This window comes from Centroberyx affinis, unplaced genomic scaffold (genome assembly GCF_046629955.1).
Source record: "Centroberyx affinis isolate AG114_WGS23_722 - 3 ecotype Tasmania unplaced genomic scaffold, CSIRO-AGI_Caff_v1 ptg001406l_1, whole genome shotgun sequence".
Lineage (NCBI taxonomy): Eukaryota > Metazoa > Chordata > Actinopteri > Beryciformes > Berycidae > Centroberyx > Centroberyx affinis.
The window spans coordinates 38,887-60,225 of NW_027279887.1; the positions used below are offsets into that span (position 1 = coordinate 38,887).

General features: G+C 42.2%; 1 protein-coding gene across 1 annotated transcript; it reads left to right on the forward strand.

Annotated features, from left to right (window-relative positions):
- Positions 1-1,009: 1,009 nt before the first annotated feature.
- On the forward strand, positions 1,010-19,403 carry hepacamb (hepatic and glial cell adhesion molecule b). The gene is made up of 7 exons (XM_071526351.1): positions 1,010-1,112; positions 3,840-4,181; positions 6,600-6,881; positions 15,512-15,605; positions 17,871-17,944; positions 18,209-18,279; positions 19,158-19,403. The coding sequence occupies exons 1-7, from the start codon at positions 1,025-1,027 to the stop codon at positions 19,401-19,403; spliced, it is 1,197 nt and encodes a 398-aa protein (XP_071382452.1). The 5' UTR covers positions 1,010-1,024.
- The last annotated feature ends 1,936 nt before the right edge of the window (positions 19,404-21,339 follow it).

Here is a 21,339-nt window from a genome sequence, read left to right on the forward strand (position 1 = left end):
ATCCCATGTGGGATGGGCCAGATGTTTGGCATGACACAGAAATAAAAAAAAAACTAAACTAAAACTAAAACTATACCAGTGTAGACCTTTTCACTCCAATGTTGTACTTTTTCCAACATCACTGGCAACATTTCTTTCAAAGATTCTAGCAAAGACAAAAACATTAGCATATCGGAATACAGATACAGACTAAATGATGACAACTAAACCCCATATGAGTTGAACTCATTCTCTATTTTTTGTCGCCAGGAGATGTGTGATATCTCTCACTCTTCATCACATCACCATCCCCCATGAAATAGGCTACTTTACATTTTGGAAAGAAATACTTTAATCTGCAAGATCCTCATTCTTTTTTTTTTTTTGTCTCCATCTTAGTGCTAAGCAGTTGTTGATCTGGTGTTTTTGCACTGCACTTCCCAGAGATCATCTGTCAATCAAACAGTGTGGCCAGTACTGTGACGTCTTTTTCCTTGGATTTTCTGTTGATGAAGTTTGAATTTCTGTAGGTGGCGCTCTTTTCTTTGTCTGTTCAGACATGGTGGCTGCTCATGTGCTCATGCTAACTACCCAGTTCTTCTATTAATTCTAAACAAATCGGAAACGTAAAATGCATCACTTCATGTGCGACAGAGTATTTTAAAAGTATTATAAAAGACCTACCAGACACCGGGTGTTTAGAACAGCAAATGTAAAAGCTTTCATGAACTGGCTATAGGTTGGATAACTATTGTGTTCTTTCAGTCAGCCACAGAGAGCAGCAAAATAGGCATTTATTTATATGAGCATGTCACAGATACTTTGACGATGAGTTGTAATTTAAAGATAAAGCAAATTAAAGGAACAACACAGAGTTCCATATACACACACACGCTTCTGTCCTGCTTATACAGCTTGGCCTTTGAGAACACTATGTACCCAGTCCCAGCTGAGTCCAGCTGAATGAATGGCTGTGTGCTCTGTCCTGCCCGGAATCACAAATCATGCTGATTGTCTGGGAAGGAAGCGAAGCCTAAGACCCAAGATGAAGGCAGAGAAGGAGGCTCCTTCAAAAGCCAAAGGCATTCCCCAAATTTTACCGCTTGTGTGTCTCCTTGTTTTACTCCACCCAGGTATGTTACATTTTCTAATTTTTCGAGCCATTCAAATTTGCTGATGTAAAGGGATAGACATGAGGTGAGACGAAACTGAAGTGAACAAGTGGTTGAGTGTCTACCTTTTGCCACATTTGCTTGACTTAGATTTAGACATAATGGTTTGGAATTTAGTTTCATGTTTTGGTTTCATGGTTTGCCTTTGAAACATTTTGTGAAAATTAACTTTACACATGATCTGACATTACAGCAAAAAAGTAATACATGTAATAAATAAATGAAGTCTTATTACAGTAACAAATTAGATTTTTGATTGCAGTTAATATGAGGGAATCAAAAATTACAAGTTGCAGAGAAAGTTTTTAAACATATTTGTGTGTGCACTGGAATGTGAAGTGATTTTCAACATGGGTGGATGGTCACTCAGTGACACTAGAGAATATGAACAAAATGAACACTGGAAGTGGAAGTGCTGTGCAGTGTCAGGGCTGTTCTGGGTTATCAGTCCACTTCATCTGAGTCTATTGATCATAGACGAGGTAAAAAACAGTCTTTTTACCTTCAGCGAACTGAATGGCAACTTTAAAATTACATACTTTTACTACATACAAGCAAATTCAACAAGTAACATAGGTAATACAGCATAATTGTGCCTCAAGGCTATTGCAAAACCAATATTTTCAGATGTTTTGCAGCATGGTTATTTGGAGCTGTGGTTTGTCCTGCCATTGTTGTCGCTACCAGCAGAATCATTGGACTGCTCTGTTTCTGCCAAGCTAGCATGGCGCCTGTGCTGCTCTCAGTGCTCTTTTCATGAACTGCCAAGAAGGAAATCAGAGCAAACAATCCCCACTTTTGTTGGATCATCATGGCCCTCCCTAGAGACTGACAGCTGTTACCATAGCAATGTGAATCTGCCATGCAAACTTGCTCCAGTACACTCCAGTGGAGGTGGGAGATGCCCACGCCAGCCTTCAGCTAGCAAGCACTCACCACTGTAGTTGACAGAACAATAACATTGACATGCACAACAGTGAAGACTATTCACGACTTGCCCGCATGCATGAAGTCCTCGTCAATGATCTCTGTGACGCTGTTTGAAGATCTGGTGAAACAGAAGAATGCATTAAAGTTTAAGTTATGTTGGTATAATTATAATGAAGTCGAACTTGCCCAAAATAGAAACACAGTGGAACATGTTGCCGCAAACAAATTTGTGTATACTTTCTGCAGTTTTGTATTGTTCATTTATTGACTAACTAGACTACAGACTAATCAGTGCTAAATTTACATGAACTGCTTATTTTAGAATAAATATGATTTAAAGGGGAAAAAAACAGTACTATAGGTCTTAAGTGAGACAAGAAAGTCAAGTTGCCCTCAAAGTGGTCTTTCAACTTCAGACATCTATGTCCAGGTGATTGTTTTCCACTTCCTTCAAATACTTGCAACTATGCAAGCATGCATGCCATACTTGGGTATCATTGGATGCCCTGAACTGAAGCACTTTCATGAGTGACTATGAACACCTTTTTCAATCTACTAATGAGGTGCTTTAGATTGTTCTTAATGTGAAGAAGCTCAGGCTGCATTGCAGGCACAGCCACCGGAAGGTTAGTGGCTGATCCTCCTCTTAAAGTCCTAGACAGCAGACAGTGGAATTTAATTTAGTAGGGCCCACAGGATCTGCTGGAGGATGCCATGCTGGTATTCCAATTGTGAACATAATTTCTCTATTTCAAAAACAAAATCGTTGTTTCTCCCTGTTGTCTGGACCATATTTTTGTCATCAACCAACATTCAATATTTTTTTCAATGGAGTAACAACTTTGTAACAAAACACACGTTCTTTGAATAGTTTGTCTGTTCACATTATTTCTGTAAATCTATCTCTAATTAGTAATTTTTAGTAATTATTTTTTTGCTATAGCAAAAAATGTTTTGCTGATTATTACTGAAGATAAATGATAACACTGTTTTAGGAATTACATATTATATAGGCATAATCAGATTGATCAATCAAAAAATCAATCAATAAATTAATACTATAATAATAATAATAATTTTATAAATAATAAATAAACAATTTTTGCACTGCACTTCCCAGAGATCATCTGTCAGTCAAACAGTGTGTCCAGTACTGTGATGTTTTCATCCTTGGATTTTCTGTTGATGAGTTTGAATTTCTGTAGGTGGCGCTCTTGTCTTTGTCTGTCTGTCCAGCCATGGTGGCTATCGCTTCTAACAACCCAGTTCTTCTTCTGTTTATTCCAAACAAACCAGAAATGTAAAATGCATCACTTCCTGTTCGAGAGAGGATTTTATCTGGGAAAGCCCTGCAGGACTCTGGGTGTTTAGAGCAGAAAATGTAAAACCTTTCATGAATTGGGTATAGAGGGGTTGAATCACTATTGTGTTATATCAATTGGTGATAGAGAGTAGCAAAGCAGACAATTATTTATATGAAAATGTCACAGATTATTAGTTTAAAACCAAACACATTGTCACAGACAAACACAGACTGATCATGTATAATATATTCTATTAATTTATTGTAATTTTAATGTCAAAAAAGTTGCATACTGCAGCTTTAATATATGCAACTGTGCCACTTGGCTTTGTTCTTACGCATATACTTACTCTGACTTATAGTGGTGCTTACTTTAACCTGTGGGAGTGCTATGTTGGAATCATTTGAACATGGAAAAACAAATCTAATGCAGGAATATCTACATTTCTATGCAGGTGGGGTGCTGGCAGTGAATATCACGAGCCCCAGCACTCTTATTAGAGGGACATTAGGAGGGGAGGCCCTTCTGTCTGTCCGCTACATCAGTTTCAGCCCCGATCCACCAGTCATCAAGTGGCAGCTCAAGAGGGAAAAGCCTGTCACTGTGGTCCAGTCCATTGGTACTGACATCATTGGGAACCTGAGGCCCGAGTATCGCGACCGCATCCTGGTGTTTGAGAATGGAACTCTGCTACTCCACAACCTCAGACTCTCTGATGAGGGAACATATGACGTAGAGATCTCCATCACAGATGATACCTTTGCAGGGGAGGGCAGCATCACACTCACTGTGGATGGTAAGAGGACATGTTCTACTGTAATATTATAAAATGAATGTAACAGTGCGATCAGTGCTACAGTTCATTTCCTTTAGTCTGAACCATAGTGGAAAAGACAGGTGGTCCATGGACTTGCTCCTGAGTATATTAATAACATGCTACCAAAATATGTTCCTGGTAGAGCCCTCAGATCCACAGATTAGTTATCCCCAAAACAAGGACAAAGACATATGGTGAGGCTGCTCTGACCTCCTAACTTGGAAAGCCTATCTTTCCAAGCTTTTTGTGTTGGTGGCAGACACAAACGCACCCCAAGGTTCCTGGGTTATGGCTTGTGTCATAGAGACTAATCAGACTACAGAGGGTTGATGACAAGTGTGAAACTTCAGACAAGAACAAACATCCTTGAGTGGCCAGTCTGCAGGTTCCTGCACCTATGAAACACTCACCCTCACATATGACTTTGAACCCATTTTAATTATTTTGTTTAACCCAGCTCATTCCGTTCAGTTTGATGCATGCACCAACTCTTTAATATTGAACTTGTACAGCTCACTGGTCTGATTGTGACAAAACTTGGATGTATGATGTTGATCTTGTCACTGTGCTACAGTGTTTAAAATATTACAATGATTGGCATAATGAGGGTGTTATCTCAGAAACTACTTTTTGTGTTCCGTCGTTTGAAAAGATTACACTGATTGGCCTGATGGAGTCGCTATTATTAAAGTTCAAAATTTAAAACTATTGCTGCATTCCATTCAAAGTCAGAAGTCGGAAGTTCCCTGTTGGAAGATGGCCTCTCCTTTCAGGAAATCACTGATAAGCTTGATGTACCTCAGTCAACAGCTCACAGATCCGTCATAGAAGTGCTTGGCTAGAAGTCCTCTGCAGCATTACGTCTTTACGCCTTCATCTCCTGGCCTAGTTGCTGCAAAAAGAGAGCAGTCTTTACACATTTCAGCAATGTGTGGCATAAATTGGTGTAATTGATGGATGCCACATTTTGATCCAAAGACCAAGGTAGACTACTAAAATATTACAAGATAGAGTCCGCACACTAGAGATTGCTCCAAAGGTGTTTAATTACCACCACATGTAACATTTTGAGCGTAAGCTCTTCTTCAGAGATCATGTCTGAAGAAGACCTTACGCTCGAATCTATCTTGTAATAATTGACTGTCCTTCTGTCCAGCACCTAGGTTTAGTTTGGATGTGCGTGCTTCCTTGCATCTTTAGACTACTTAAATAGGAATAATTTCTATTCTGTCCTCCTACAGGGGATTGTTGATGAGAGATGAAGATTTATGGACATTTTGTCAGACCAAATTTAATGATGCCAGAATATTGGCAAGCTGCTGAGAGACTTACTGCTTACATCTGTCAAGCTTTCCCCTTTGTTATTGTTGTTTAACATTATTTCTCAACTGCTTCTGCTCTACTGTGCTGTGTGACAACAGAATGACAGTGCAGTGAAAAACCCCCAAAATAGCTGACCACAGCATCGATACTCTATTGAAACTTGAAGCTTGCCCGTCAGCGCCTGGTGAAGGAAATACACTCCTGGTTCCAATGCTGCCTCGCAGAGGGGAACAGTGTGGGGTTGGGTTCTCCCCCCATCCATGAGCAGATTCATGTCAGTGTCCGCCTATAGTTCAGAGAATATCAGTTAACAAAGTATCGGTAATTGGAAACATTTGTCTGTCCGAATATTACATTTCCTCCAAAGTTAAGTAACAATTGTAACATTGTTACTATTACTACTATTTGCAGTGCAACACGTTATGTGAAGACAGATCATGATGTACTAATGCTAAATAACTAGCGTTAGCTGTTTCAGTCAAGTTAGCTAGCCAGCAAGCATATAGATCGAATAACTCACTTTAAAAATGTACAATTTATAAACAATTGCCATACATGTAATTCAAGTCCACATAATGCTGGAAATTTAACTTAAAATCTAAGTTGTAATATTAGTTTAAATTGATGTTAAAAGCAATGTTGTTTCCCATTAACGGTGAATGCCGCCATGTTGCTGTGAGGCAGCTCTGTCTTGATAAAATTGGGGTTCAGAAATCTTGCCCCAGTTCCTGACTTGGAATTCCCAGTTGATGAAATGTTATATTAGTTGAAGTCAGAACTTCCCAGTTCTGACTTTGAATGGAAGGTGGCATAATTCTTACACCATAAGTCCAAATGACACGAAACATGCTACAGAAATCCAGGTGTCCTTACAAATTATACTGATAGGCCTAATGGGGGCAAGATGCATAGAATTTTAAATGATTAGCCTAAACAATGACTGCATTATGTGTGGGGGATGGCATGTTTATGTTGCCTTGTTCATTTTTGTGATGTTATTTTATGATACATTGACATCTACTGTGTTTGTGTGATATATCTGTAGATTGTCATAGCTCACTGAATCTCCCACAGAGCCCATATCCAGGCCCTATATCCACATGGAGTCTTCATCAGTACTAGAGCTCAGCGAGAATTTCATCCTCAACTGCTCCCATGACAATGGAACCAGGACTACATACGGGTGGTCAAAAGGTGGGAAACCACTGACCAATGAGACGCGGTTCCTGTTGTCACCTGACCAGAAGTTCTTGACCATCACACGAGTGTTGATGGCAGATGATGACATCTACAGCTGCACAGTGGAGAATCCTATAGGCAGCATGAAGAGCCTGCCAATCAAACTGACTGTCTACAGTAGGTGATATTGCCTTGACTACATGTGTCAGTGGTTGCAATGCCAAGAATAGGGGAATGAAGCCTCCTCAAGGAAATACATACTGTGCTAGAAATATGAGGTGGGCAGCAAGATAAGCAGTGGATCTGTTACCCATACTGTATATTGAGAGAATGTACTAGATTATTTATCCCAGTAGAAGAACCTAGAAACACATCAAGCAAGCAGTTTGAAACATTTTGAGGCATAGTTCAATGTGAAATGTATTTGCATATTACATTCCAGTTTGATACATTTTATCATCAATCCAATGAGATTTGAAAGACAAAATGGTCATTAACTATGATTACTAAAAGCACAGTTCCTTGTGCAAGCATTTGCAGTAGCTCCCATAAGGCAGGTGGTTTTGATCTTATGATAATACATGTAAATGAATCCTCAAGCTAATCCTAAAGCCTTTCACTGCAAGCTATGTGTGGATGGGTCTACTCAGAGCAAATTAGTATACTGCTATTATTTATTATGAGATATAACTGTCCTAGGATTTTGGATATGAGTGATCCTTGGCTTGATCTAGGGAGGTGTCCAAGTAGCAATGGTGCACAGAATAGGGGGAAGGTGATGTAACACACTCTGGCAGCCCTGTTATAGGTCCTCAGCTCTTGGGCAACAGTGACTGTGAACAGCTGATTGAGTGTTTAATTATTGTGCTGTTTTGACTGGTGACTCATCATTTCACCACTGATGTATCTGATTGATTTTGTGTTGAGATAATGTAAGCTTGTTAGCTAGCTAACCATAGTATCTGGTCAGCTAACCATCACTACCACAAGACCTCAGGTGTGATTAACACAAAAACCCTTCCTGGGGTGCTTTATTGGTGAATAAGGAAAACAAAACAATTTAACCAGGCTCGTGGAGCGCGGATGACTGAGTAGGGAGCCAGAGGGGTTCAGTGCATAGAGACAGGTAAGGGGGCCAAGCGTGATTAGGATGCTTGGAAAGTGACAGGCAGGTGGCGCAGTCATCCTGGTGGCCTTAAGCGTTGTCAGTTTAAGTTTGTGGGAAGACAGAACAAGTCTGAGAGATGGAGCAGTGCTGGTTATGGAATAGCTGACCTTGGACTGAGTCATGGCTAGAGGGTATCCGCATTTTGTTGACGTGACGTCGAACTCTCGTTGGTGCTGGCACTCTGTTGACTGCAAGGAGGTGACTGCTGCTAGGTACTGGTGCGCTAACCACAAAGATGGCACAGTTTATTGGAATTTAACATATTTTCCCACGGCGCAGCCAAGAGCATCACGAGCCAAATTCAGGTCAGACAGGCAGTCAGTCAGTCAGTCAGGTAACGCTTAGACGATGCACTTCGTCAGATGGCCTCTACAGGGCATTTTTGACTGTGAGATGCATTGTTTCCCAGACAGAGGCACAAAATCAAAAAGTTGGTCACGGTGTAGAAATTGATCTAAATCGATCTCTAATGCACCTGATGTGCGCATCACGTCATGTCTGTAATTTAGAGATGTACAGACAGCAGACCAGCAGCATTGAACTCAATCCAGAGTCTCCCGGTGTGAAAACAAAAGTGAAACTTAACATTCCACAGTTAGCAACGGGGATTTGTAGACAGTAACTCGTCTTCGCTGCCCTACAAACTTACGGTATAGGTGACATCTTGTGGTATTTAAGTACACACGCCATGGGTCTGTACAAGATCTGTGCTTGTTTCATAAACAAAGTAAAGTCAGATTACTCTTCTCTTTGCTGACTGATCAATCACTGTGAATGCCTCCACAATTTGGCAGATTGTCCAGTTTCTGATGCTTATGGAGAGCCACAAATGTATACTCCGTATGGACGTGCTTTAAAATGTATATTTAATAAGTACAATACTTCAGCAAAAACTTATGTAAAAGTAAAATTACTGACTTTAAAAAATAGGCTACTCTAAAAGTACAAGTACATAAAAAAGCTACTCAATTACAGTAACAGGAGTAAATGTAATTAGTTATGTCCACCCTTGCTAGTACTAGTGATTCTTATTATTAACACAACAAAAGAGAAAGAGCATTGTGCGGGTTCTTCTGTGTTTCCAATGGACAAATATGTATGACAGGTGCTCTTCGGAATGGGCAATAAACAAAAATAATATCCACTGAAGATCCAAGATCCAAAGGTAGAGGCTTACTTTACCTTTTTAATTTTTAATCTTTGTTCAGCCATGTAGTCAATAAAGGCATTTTCATTTTTTCACCTAATCAGAGCGCCTCTATGATTTTTATTCTGATATTCTGTGCAATCGCCTACAGCAACATCAATGTCAGACACCTACCCTAATCCACTAGAGAGAGCGACACAGATCAATTCTCGCAAGAGACATGGCTCCTCAACAAAATGTGGATACCCTCTAGCCATGACCCTTCTAGCCTTCTAGCCATGGCCCTTCTAGCCATGACCCTTCTAGCCATGACCCTTGGACTGCCTTCCCTGCTCCATTTGTAGGCTACCAGGATGACTGTGAGGCTGTCGTCTTCTTCTGGGGGGTCTTGTGTGGTGGCAGAGGTAATGGGTCCTATTGGTTGTTGTTTGTCACTAAGTAGCGTGTGTTCTAGCATGTGTAAATACAAATAGTAAACCAATGTAAGGCTCATACATGTCATTGGGCAAAATACAGGAAAAAATAAAAATAATGATGGTTCAAGCAGATTCCACAGTAACGGTGGTTCACTAGCAAGGACCACACCATCAACAAGATGCATTTAAATGATTTATTGAAGGAAGATTGATGAGCGTAGTTTCTGGTAGCTGAATGCGTTGTGGGGAGGCTTTGTAGGGAATCCGCCGCAGCGCCCGGGCCACGATGGACCCCCTCAGGACCCTACAAGGGGGAGGAAGGAGAGGGAGAACAGGAAGAAAGAATAGGGCGGGGGGGAGGGGCGCAGAATATGAGAGCGAAAGGGGAAGAGAGGGTTAGGATGGTATTTAAGGGATGCCGGAAGAGGCGCGGTTGAGGTGTGGTCCTGCTCCTGAAACTCGCTAGGTAAGCTTCAATTCACTAGCAAGGACCACACCATCAACAAGATGCATTTAAATGATTTATTGAAGGAAGATTGATGAGCGTGGTTTCTGGTAGCTGAATGCGTTGTGGGGAGGCTTCGTAGGGAATCCGCCGCAGCGCCTGGGCCACGATGGACCCCCAAAAACCTCCAGTTACGTAAGGAGATAAGATTGGGCGGATCTGAGATCTTTGAGATCTGAGCGGATGTAGCGGTGATATGTTTGGGAGGACCAACGGCCCATGAGTTGAATGAAGTGTTCTGGGATGCCATTGCGGGAGGCTGAAGTGGCGGCTCCGATCCTGAAGGAGTGTCCGGAGTAGTGAACGGGAGAAATGGCGGACAAGGAGAGTACGTGGCGGAGGTGATGGTGGAACCAAATTCGAGTAGCCACTTGTCCGGATTCAGAGACGAAGAGAGGATCTGAAGATGTTATGCTCTGAGATTTCCGGAACGCCGAGTAGTCTACGAGGGTCTGGAAGGGATTCAGTGTCGATTGGACTTTGAAGTAGAAGACGGGTGTAGGCTGACCGGATTGATTGGTTTTGGTTCGCTTTAGATGGAATACCATGGTGTCTTCTGAGAAATAAGACAAGTCTGAAATGCAAGCGTGGCGGCGTGGGTCGAAGTGGACGGTTGAGGCGGTGAATTCAGAGCATCTGAAGAAACCGAAGAAAGCGAGTAGTAATCTGACTTCTAGGGTTCGAGCTACATGGGGAGTGCCGTATCCGGAGCGGATGGTGTGGATGCAGGCTGACAGCAAGTCAGCAGTAAGAGGAAGGCGGCAAGGATTTTTAGCTGGCTCTTGACGTAGGAGTCCTTTGAGGAGTGAAGTTATCAGAGGATGGCTGGAGGCTAGGTTCGGACTGCCGGTTAGAAGCTGATGCCGCTAAGATAAACTTTGATGGTGTGTGTTTTGATGGCCATCATGGAATGGGCGTAGGTAATGAAACTAGTCAGGGTGACGAGATCGAACGACGGGAAGGTTATGTTATGCTGGACGTGAAAGTGACTTTTCTAAGCTGTCCAGTAGGATGATAGGGTTGTGGGTGATAGGCTGCTGATGATGGAGTTCTGGAATTCGACGATCAGGGTCATTAGGGCAGGAGTTGAGAGTCAGTGCCGAATATGGAGGAACCGGATCTGCATGAGGTGCCAAGCTTCTTAACTTCTGAAACGAGAAACGAGAAAGAGAGTCAGCAATGGCGTTGGATTGACCGGGAGCATGGGCTGCGCGGAGAATATATTGGTGTGTAACGGAGTGCCAGACGAGGCGGCGCATGAACGGCATGATGGATGGAGAGTGGGAGCGTCCTTTGTTGATTATGTCAACGACTACGAGGTTGTCTGAGTAAATAAGGATGGCCTTACGAGCTGCTGCGGTTGCTGGAAGCAGGCAGTGGGGGGCGCCGGCATGCCGGTTCCGGAAGCCCCGGCTAGAGCGAGCTGCTGCGGTTGCTGGAAGCAGGCAGCGGGGGGCGCCGGCATCCCGGTGCCGGAAGCCCTGGCTAGAGCGAGCTGCTGCGGTTGCTGGAAGCAGGCAGCGGGGTGCGCCGGCATCCCAGTGCCGGAAGTCCCAGCTAGAGCGAGCTGCTGCGGTAGCTGGAAGTAGGCAGAAGGGGCGCCGGCATCCCCAGCTAGCGCGAGCTGTTGCAAATGCTGGAACTGGATGGCGGGGGGCGCTGTGTCATTTGCCCTGGATGGTGTAGGCTGCTGGTGCTGGTGATGAGAACCTAAATGGGAGGTGGAGGGTCCTGGAACTCCGGTGTCAGGCGCTCCAATTGACGTGGCTGATTGTGCAAGGTATTGACGGGAGGTGGTTGCTGAAACCCTGGTGTTATGTGGTCTGGCTGATGATCCAATTTGTTGCTTTTGTTGCCACACTTTTTGCTGCCTTTGAGCTGGAAGGCTGATGTCGCGACGTGTCGTTGGGGTGCGCGTGATGACGTCACCTGGAAGAGCGCTGTGATGGAGCAGGTTAGAGGAAAGGTAAAGTGTGGAGCTGGCATCCTGGTGCCAGTGGCGTTCGCTGAGGGGGGAAGCTGTTGAGAGGAGAGAGGAAGGGTTGAGTGAGGACCTGGCATCCCGGTGCCGGAGGCGTTCATTGAGGGAGGAAGCTGCTGGGGGGAAAAGAGGGTGAGCAACTGGCAACCCAGTGCCGTTCGTTGAGGGAGGAAGCTGCTGAGATGGGGGGAGAACAGGGAGAGCAACTGGCAACCCGGTGCCAGTGGCATTCACTGGAGGCTAGGTAAGCTTCAATAATGGATTTTCTTGGACATTTTCTTGGACAAATTCACCAGATTTTAAACCCTGCACTCATGAAGTCATACTGTGGAAAAACATGTGGAATCACGGACCCCCTCCTGGACAGTTCGCAGTTCGCCTATAGAGCCAACAGGTCTCTAGACGACGCAGCCAATCCTGGCCCTGCACTTCATCCTCTGGCACCTGGACTCCCCTGGTACCTACGCCAGGATTGTGGACTTCAGTTCCGCATTCTCCCCCTACTCTTCTCCCTATACACCAACACCTGCACCTCCAGTCATCAATCGGTCAAGCTCCTGAAGTTTGCTGATGACACAACTCTCATTGGACTAATCTCTGATGAGGACCAGTCAGTTTACCGATGGGAGGTTGACCGCCTGGCCTCCTGGTGCAACCCAACCACCTAGAGCTCAACAAACATTTAAGACTGTTGAGATCGTGGTGGACTTCAGGAGGAGCCCATCCCCAACCACCACTCTCACCCTGTCTGACTCAGCAATAAACAGTGGAGGCATTCAGATTCCTTGGCACCACCATTGATCATAACCTCAGGTTGGAGCCCAACATCTGTGAGATCAACAAGAAAGCCAAGCAGAGGATGTTCTTCCTGTGGCAGTTGAAGAAATTCAACCTGCCACAGACTATGATGGTGCAGTTCTACACAACCATCATGGAATCCATCCTTACCGCATCCATCACCGTCTGGTTTGCTGGTGCCACCGCCAAGGACAAGGGCAGGGATCATCCGGTCTGCAGAGAAGACCATCGGCTGCAGTCTGCCATCTCTTCAGGACCTGGACGCCTTGAGGACCAGGAGGCATGCAGGAAAGATTATGGCAGACCCCTCCCACCCTGGACAGCATCTGTTTGAACCCCTTCCCTCTGGTAAGAGGTTGAGGTCTATCAAGACCAAAACCTCATGCCATAAGAACAGTTTCTTCTCCATGGCAGTGGGACTCACAAACACTCTCCCTACTCCCCACTGACTCTGCCAGAACATGATATTCAGAACATAATATTTTATTTAGAAAAGCAGGACATTTTATTGACATTTTAAACATAATTTAACCAAAATCCCCAAATCTTAAAAAGAAATATATATATTTTTTGCCTGTGAATCAACCGGGGTGCCACCCACTGCGCTCCAATGGGCCAGCCGCCACTGGCAAACACTGATGAAGGCTTAGCGCTGAAACGCGTATGTTTCTCAGCTTGCTTCTGTGCGTATAATAAACTTTTGTAATTCATTTTTAAATTAAGACAACAAGAAGAGTTTGGAGTTGAGCGAGCTATTTCTACCTTTGTTAGCAACAACACTAGTTTACAATACATACTGCCATCAATATTGCTTTCTATTCAGAACATTAAGTTACACAATACATTTGCACCCTTCACCCTTTCCACACTACAAAAGATACCCAGGTAAGTCAGCAGTGCATAGCCACATTGTATCTGCTTGGGCAAAACTAAGTCTGGCTGGCCCTGCTGGCTTAACTGACAGCTTCATCTGAATGCCATGACCCACTCCGCTGTCCAGGCACCCTCATTGTTTATCTAAGTCACACTATTACACAGAGGCCCCATATGTGCGTGCTTTGAGTATGGCTACTACCAAACTAATGTGCAAACAAATTCTAATGCTTATGCTAATGTACAAGAATGCTACAAGGCTAATTCTAGCACAAGGCTACCTCATTATTTCTTACAGGCCTTGTTTATGTGGGCTAAAAATCATACTACCACACAAGTGTGCAAACAAATTCTAACTCACTAATGTTCAAGCATGCTACCAAGCTATGCTAACACAAGGCTAACACAGTTAGGCTATCTGCCTACCAGTTAGACTAACTCACTAATGTTCAAGCATGCTACCAAGCTAATGCTAACACAAGGCTGACCTAGCTAGGCTATCTACCAAGCTACTTGTGCCCCAGTTAGCATGTTTCACAACCACTCACTAGCTCTCATGGCTGCTTCTGACAGTCTTCACTACCTGCTTTAAACTCGGATGCCTAATTCACCAAGGAGTGCTATCGTTGATCTGCCTACAAATCCCCTGCAGCCGACTTCTAAAGGGCACAATCTCACCTTCCAGCCTTTCTTCTTCGGTTGCTAAATCAGAACTTGAGCATTTTCCTCTCATAAGCTTCATCTACTGCATGGCACTGTGAGCTCCACAAAATTCACAATCCGCTTTGACTCTGACACTATTTCCTTGAGGATTACAAGGAAATGAGGGGCACAGGCTTTCCCCTCCTCTGCAGCCGACTTCTAAAGGGCACAATCTCGCCTTCCAGCCTCGCTTCTTCGGCTGCTAAATCAGAACTTGAGCATTTTCCTCTCATAAGCTTCATCTACTGCATGGCACTGTGAGCTCCACAAAATTCACAATCCGCTGTGACTCTGACACTATTTCCTTGAGGATTACAAGGAAATGAGGGGCATAGGCTTTCCCCTCAGGGAAAGCCTATGCCAAGCCGCTGGAAAGGAGACTCCCACCAATTGTTGAAGCTCAGATTCAGGAGGAACAGGGCAGATTCAATTCTGGTCACAGAACAGTACCGGGTGTTCAGTTCATCGCATGAGGTAGTTGATAATGAAGAAGTTTATAATTGACTGTTCAGTTCATCGCATAAGGTAGTTCATAATGAAGAGTGAGATTTTTGTCCTGTTTATAACTGTTTATGACTATTTATTGTTGGCTGTGCATAAAAAAGCATCTGTTGGTCAGATAAAATCTAGATTGCCGTTTTTGTACTTCATTATTATTGATGTCATTGTAAAACCATGAGTTTAATGCTTTAAATATAGCAATTATTACAAGGGTTACAAAAGTAAGAATTTGGGGTATTTTTAACATATCAGTCCAAACCACATCCACTTATGGTTTAAGTCATGCCCACTTCCGGATTTATCTGAAAACAAATCCGAATACCAATTAGGTTGTTGACCATACAGATACAAATAAAAATAGTTGAACAGCCCTAATTGGAGGAAGTTGCTGGGGAAAAGGACGTCTGGGTTGCTCTGCCTGCCCTGTTGCAACCGTGATCCTGACCTGAATATGTGGAATATGTGGTAGTACAGATTTAATTTACACCGAACCAAAATGAGTGGAGCCCATTGAAAGCTCAAAAACCTGGCTTTGCATGCTATAGCCCATCTAGATAATATAAATTCTCAAAATTCAGTCATGATGTCCATATGAAGTTATGGGAGGTTACATGCTGTAAAAACTCTACCTTGTATGTTCCCTTGTTTTTCTCTTCTGTATTATGTTCAAAGCTATACCTGAACTCATTGACTGTGATGTCTCGTGATCCTACCAGGGAGGAGTTCCCTCTATATCATCCTTTCCACCGGAGGCATCTTCCTCCTTATCACCTTGGTAACGGTGTGTGCCTGCTGGAAGCCCTCCAAAAAGTAAGAACTGCCATTGGCCTCTTTTTGTGTTAGTAACCTGCACAGTACAGTTTATTTTGCTGGGCAATAATTTATTATTTGGACAACAGTGTGAAAAGCATCCAAAGTACATATGCTTAGAACTGTAAAGATTAGCAGTTCTTCAGGGGTGCGTCAATGAATCTTGGGGTGCCTCAAAGGTCCAAAAGACACTCTTCCTTATAGTTAAGTACCGCGACAGATTATATGAATTGTAGATTCACAGCACATCATCCATATGATGAATATGAATATTCATATTCACAGTCTCACTGGGGATAAGTGCACACCTTTTGCATGAATCAGTGTTGTTAAGTATTAATAGGAACATCCAGATACGGAGACAAAGTACAGAGGGTGATTCTTGCTTCAGGATACATTTCATTTACTAAGCCACTAAGTGTTTTCTTTGGCTAAATCATTAATGTGTAAAATATGTTTAGCTCTAAATCCAACTTCATCCAGAAGTAATTGTGAAGGCAGTCTGAGCAGATTGTAGTTTTAGTTCTATGAACATTTCTCGGGCGTAGAGATGCTTGATACTTGAGCTAAATTTCAATGGACGAAGCCAAAGAGCCACAGTGTTTCTGGCTAAGTAATGTTGGCCTGACGTCCAGTGAAAAAGTACTGCATGCAGATAGTTACATGGTAAAGTCAACATCAATTGTGGGTTTGGCAAAATAACTTTTATCATTGCCTGCGTCTCTGAGCTGAATGCTTGGATTTTATACTGAATGATGGAAGGTCACTGGTATTAGGACAGTCTGCCAAAGATTAAGACACTGAAAATCTGCAAGGGACATAGACATGGGAATCAGACAATTAATAACAGCAGATAATGCAGTGTTTTCCAGTGACTGCTGTTTGCATAGCTAAATACTCATGGTATATAGTTGTATACCAGACGTGATTTCATGAGGTTCATGAAATCACGTGCTCAACAGTAATTTGACACTCTTCAGTTTACAGACATATGTTAAGTTGCCCAGCAATCAGATATTAGGTGAACATGAGTGCAATGCCACCTGTGGATGTTGCTCCTACTTGTCAGCAAGGACAATTACGTAATCAATAACCCCTGACAGTGGTATATTGAAATCAATGCACAGTTAATGTGTTGTTTGCAGCTTTTTGTTTAGGTGTTCCAGACTGTGTTCCACTTCAGTGATAAATTATTTGTAACTCCAAGTCACTCAATACTCAACACCACAACTCATGACATAATTAAATTATAATTAAAAAATATTTTGAGGTAAACACAGTAAAATGTTCACTAGTCAAGATGTGTATTTTAATGGAATCAAGGTGCATGAATAGACACAGAAAAATAACGCTTGTTCCTCAAAATTTTACCCTGGGGGAGCATACCCCCTTACCCCTCTAGCTGGTTACTTTTTTATCTTTGATTGGCTACTCAGTGTGCTTGTGCAAAACACTGATAATGGATCGTATTACTATTATGATCACTACAATTGTTTGTATATCATTTAATGATACAGTTAATGATAGGGTATTCCACTCATAATTGGCCCAAACCCACTGACCGGTCCACTTCTCTCCAAAGAGCTACTTGTGATTGGATGTTACCAATTCACTGGTGTTGTAAATCAACCTCTACAGATGTTACAAATCGTAGAAAGACAGGTCTGGACAGCAAAGAAACAATGATTATTTATCATTATTTCAAATTATATGGTAACTGGTGGTAACAAACAAACAAAAACAAACAAAACAAACTGTTATGGTATAACTTTCCCAGCCGGTTACCCTCTAAATACCACGGTATCAGCCACTAAATATCAAGAACATGTCAAGAACCATTTATTCTGTCAACAGATAAGGTTAGTCTTCCTAAAACATGTGTTCAGTGTGCATGAAATTCAACAAGGGAAAAAAAACAATATTACTTGTATTTGAAACTATTGTTGTACAATCAGACTTGCACATGTCAAACGCAAAAATAGTTTGTAACCTCTATAGAGGCTCAATGCTCCACCCTCTCCTCCATCCAGACTAAACTGGACCAAATGTTTTGCCTAGCCACATCAATATAATCCATTATGTGCAAGCACATATTATGGTATGTACTCTTGAGTTAGAGAAGTATGAGTTCATCAATCTCTATTGATGACTCCAAGAGCAATTTATTTACAGTAGATGATACGTATTTTCCATATCATACCCAAATGTGATTAACATTTGATATAGCAATAGAATCAATCAAAGGTGTCATTTTGTCATTTTTAGGCCAAGACATCCTGCTAGAAAGCCTCTCTCCAGGTTTTACTACCAATCTCAGCATTCACCAATTAATCATGCAGGTATGAATTGTTACTCAATCATTACTCCACTGTAATGACAAACTGTTGTATATATACATGAAAAAAGTCTGCAACATGTGATACATTCTTCAATTTATGTAAGATAAGATGAGATGAGACAAGATATAGGACAAGACATAGGACATAGGACACACATGTAGGACATAGATGAGATGAAACTTTAATGATCCCCATGGGGAAATTGGGCAATGAGTACTGAATGCGTAATGAATGACACTCTAATGTCCTTGTGCTTTGCTGCAGTTGCTGTGCTTCCAAAAATTACAGAGCATGAAGGAAAGAATGCAGTATCACTTTACATCCTACAGGAGAAGGTACCTCTCATCACCATTATGATTTTATTACACTCTGTGATTCAAAATAAGGATAAAAAATAGGCCTCAGTATAATGGATTCAAATTTCAGAGAGACTCATTGAGGCACTAGAAAATTATATATAGTTTACTACTGGCTTTCAAGTATTTATGACTGTGATGTTTTCATAGGAGCAAAATCCCAGTGCTTTTAAGAGGGCTTGGTAGGACGGAAGGGAGAGTAACGTTAGAGCTTCACTACCAGCGTTGCGTCGCCTTGCCATCAGCGTTGCCATCAGCGTTGCACCAATGTGACGTTCTCCCTGCTCCACAGAGCGTGTTGACTTTTGAACGGATACACCAGAAAACAATCAATTCAACTTTATTTCAATGAGGGAGAACGCGTGCGTCAGCCATCGAGAATTGAACCTCGGTGATTTTTTAAACTTGGAAGCAGCCATCGAACGCAACGCGGATGCAACGCAAGCAGTGGAGCATCTTTCAGCGCTGGTAAAGGAATCATTCCTTCGATGGCTGACGGCCGATGGCGATGCCTGATGCCTGATGGCTGTAGTGAAGCAGAGCCGTAACACTCTCCCCCTCCTTCAACAACTGCCGAGGTGCCCTTGAGCAAAGCACTGAACCAGTGGAGCTGCTCAGTGGCCAATAGAAGACTGAGTTGTACTAGGCAGCCCCCATAGCCAACAGTAGAAGACTGTTGTTAGACTGGGTAGCTCTCAGTGGCCAACAGTAGAAGACTGTGGTTGGACTGGACAGCTCCCAGTGGCCAACAGTAGGAAACTGGTTAGACTTGCACAGTAGCTCCCAGTACGAATGTGTGGAACTGTATGAATTATGGGAAGAGAATGGATATTGTCTGAGCTTATCCTATTTTGCAGGATTCCTCTATGGGTGACTCGTCCAGCAACAGCATGGGCTCTCCTTCTGAACCTGACAGCCCACCCAGCTACACCAGTTCACCCACGTACATCAGTTCCACCAAGTCCATTGACATACCTGCCCACTCCTCCCGCAGGTATCCCCGAACCCCCAACAGCTCAAACCCTCCACATTGCAGCAAGCTGCAGGCCAGATCCCCCCCCTCCGCATCAGGCTCTGGATGTACCGTCCATCACCCAGGGTGACAACTTCCTGTACATCAGGCCCAGTACAGGGAAACAACTGGATATCTATTTCTAGACGTTTACAATAATGACAGTTTTGCATGTTAATATGTTTTAAGATAAACAATTTAGTAATGTTAATATCAGACGATCCCAAATAGGGTTTGACCGAAATGGATTTCTGAAGTCCAAAACTGATTCTGATATTTTGTATTGAAGCTGCTAATCCAAAGTATTTAGTGTTTCCACCAGAATTTTATTCTTGTGAGGATAGAAAAGCCTCTGAAACAGCATTTAGCATGGGATATTAAAACTCTATGAAACTCATACTAATGAAATTCTTTTTTGGGTTAGCAGCTCCTTAAAGGAAAATTCCAACCTCAGATACTCTTACACTTATATATCTTCAGTCTGTGATGTTCATTGCATTCCAGGAGGATTTATTTCGGTTTAGCCAGGAGTACCCTCATTACACGTGATTGAGTCTCAAAACAGTAAACAAGTGAACACCAGTACCATGCTCAGCCCTAGCGAAATTTGACAGGTTTGAATTACAGCCTTTGCCAGCATTACAGGATTGCCGCTTAGCACTATTGTGTTTCAATTTAATCACAAATATATTAATGTGGTTTTACTCATTTGAAAAATGAATATCAAATATGAAACTAAAATTACTCCAGTTTTTACTTATTGGTGGAGAGAGCAATAGCAATAGTGGTAGTCGAGAAAACAACAGCTTATGCAAAAGCAACACGTCTTGTGGTTGCATGGCATTATGGACTATTGAGGCTACTGTTGGTGGAGGAATTGGTATGATTGTTGAATGTTGGTGTAAAATGGTGGGTCTAGAAAGAAGCCCTTTGATTCTGAGGGCCTGACACCAAAACCTAATGATGACTGTTGATGTTTTAGCTGAAAAAAAATATCTTATTAAACTCAATCGTAGCTGTGCTGGGTAATATCTTGACTTGACGTCACATTGTCTGAGTTTCGCCAGTTATCTGTGGGAATAAGAAAAATACACAGCAAACAACAAAAAAGTCCCAGGAATGGAAGTACATCGCCAATAGCTGTTTTTTCTTTGTTTGTTTTTTTTAAGTGTTTTATGGTGGATTTTTCCTTTAAGGCAGGATGACTCACACCACTATTCAGTGGTAGGGTAATGCTGGGATACATTTGACCTTTAAATTCAGAATTGAATTAATTGAACGATTAAATTAATAAAAAAAAATCATATCATATCACCTATCATAGCAGGTTTTACAGGCTGTTTTTATTTAGCTGTGATCAGGGAGGAACCTCCATCATATCAGCAGTGGTTGACACTGACTGGCCAATATTTATTAAAAGTCCAATAACGATTCCATCGGTCTAACCCTAATCCCAACAAAGCACTTGATTTGCCATCTTCAGTGTTGTAAGTGCGCTGTCATCCATGCTTTAGTGTTTTTTCACAATTCAGTTACCTCTCTGGCCTGGATAGAGGGAATTAAACAAACTTGTAATGTGACTTTATATTTTTTTATAGAAACTGTGGGGAGGTTTTAACAAACTAATGGTTGTATCATATTTAAATAATCTTAATGTTATGCCTCTGTCTATATTTGTATTGTGCAGAATATCTGTTGGACAGGAAGACAAGTCTATTACTAGAACACCAGATTTGGTTAAACTATTGCATTATAAATAAGGGTTCAAGGCCACATCATTGAAGACCACACTTCTTGGTTTATTATTAGTTGTTGGGTTTTCTTGGTTTATTATTATTATTATTATTATTATTATTATTATTATTATTATTGTTATTGCTATTGTTGTTATTATTATTGTTGTTGTTGTTTCTGTTGTCGTTAGAGGCTGAAACACTATTGTTTCTATTTCTCTTTGTATAAGATGTTGAAAAAAATCAGCTCATTGCGCATGACGTTGCTCTGTCATATAGTTTTCCTCTTTTTTA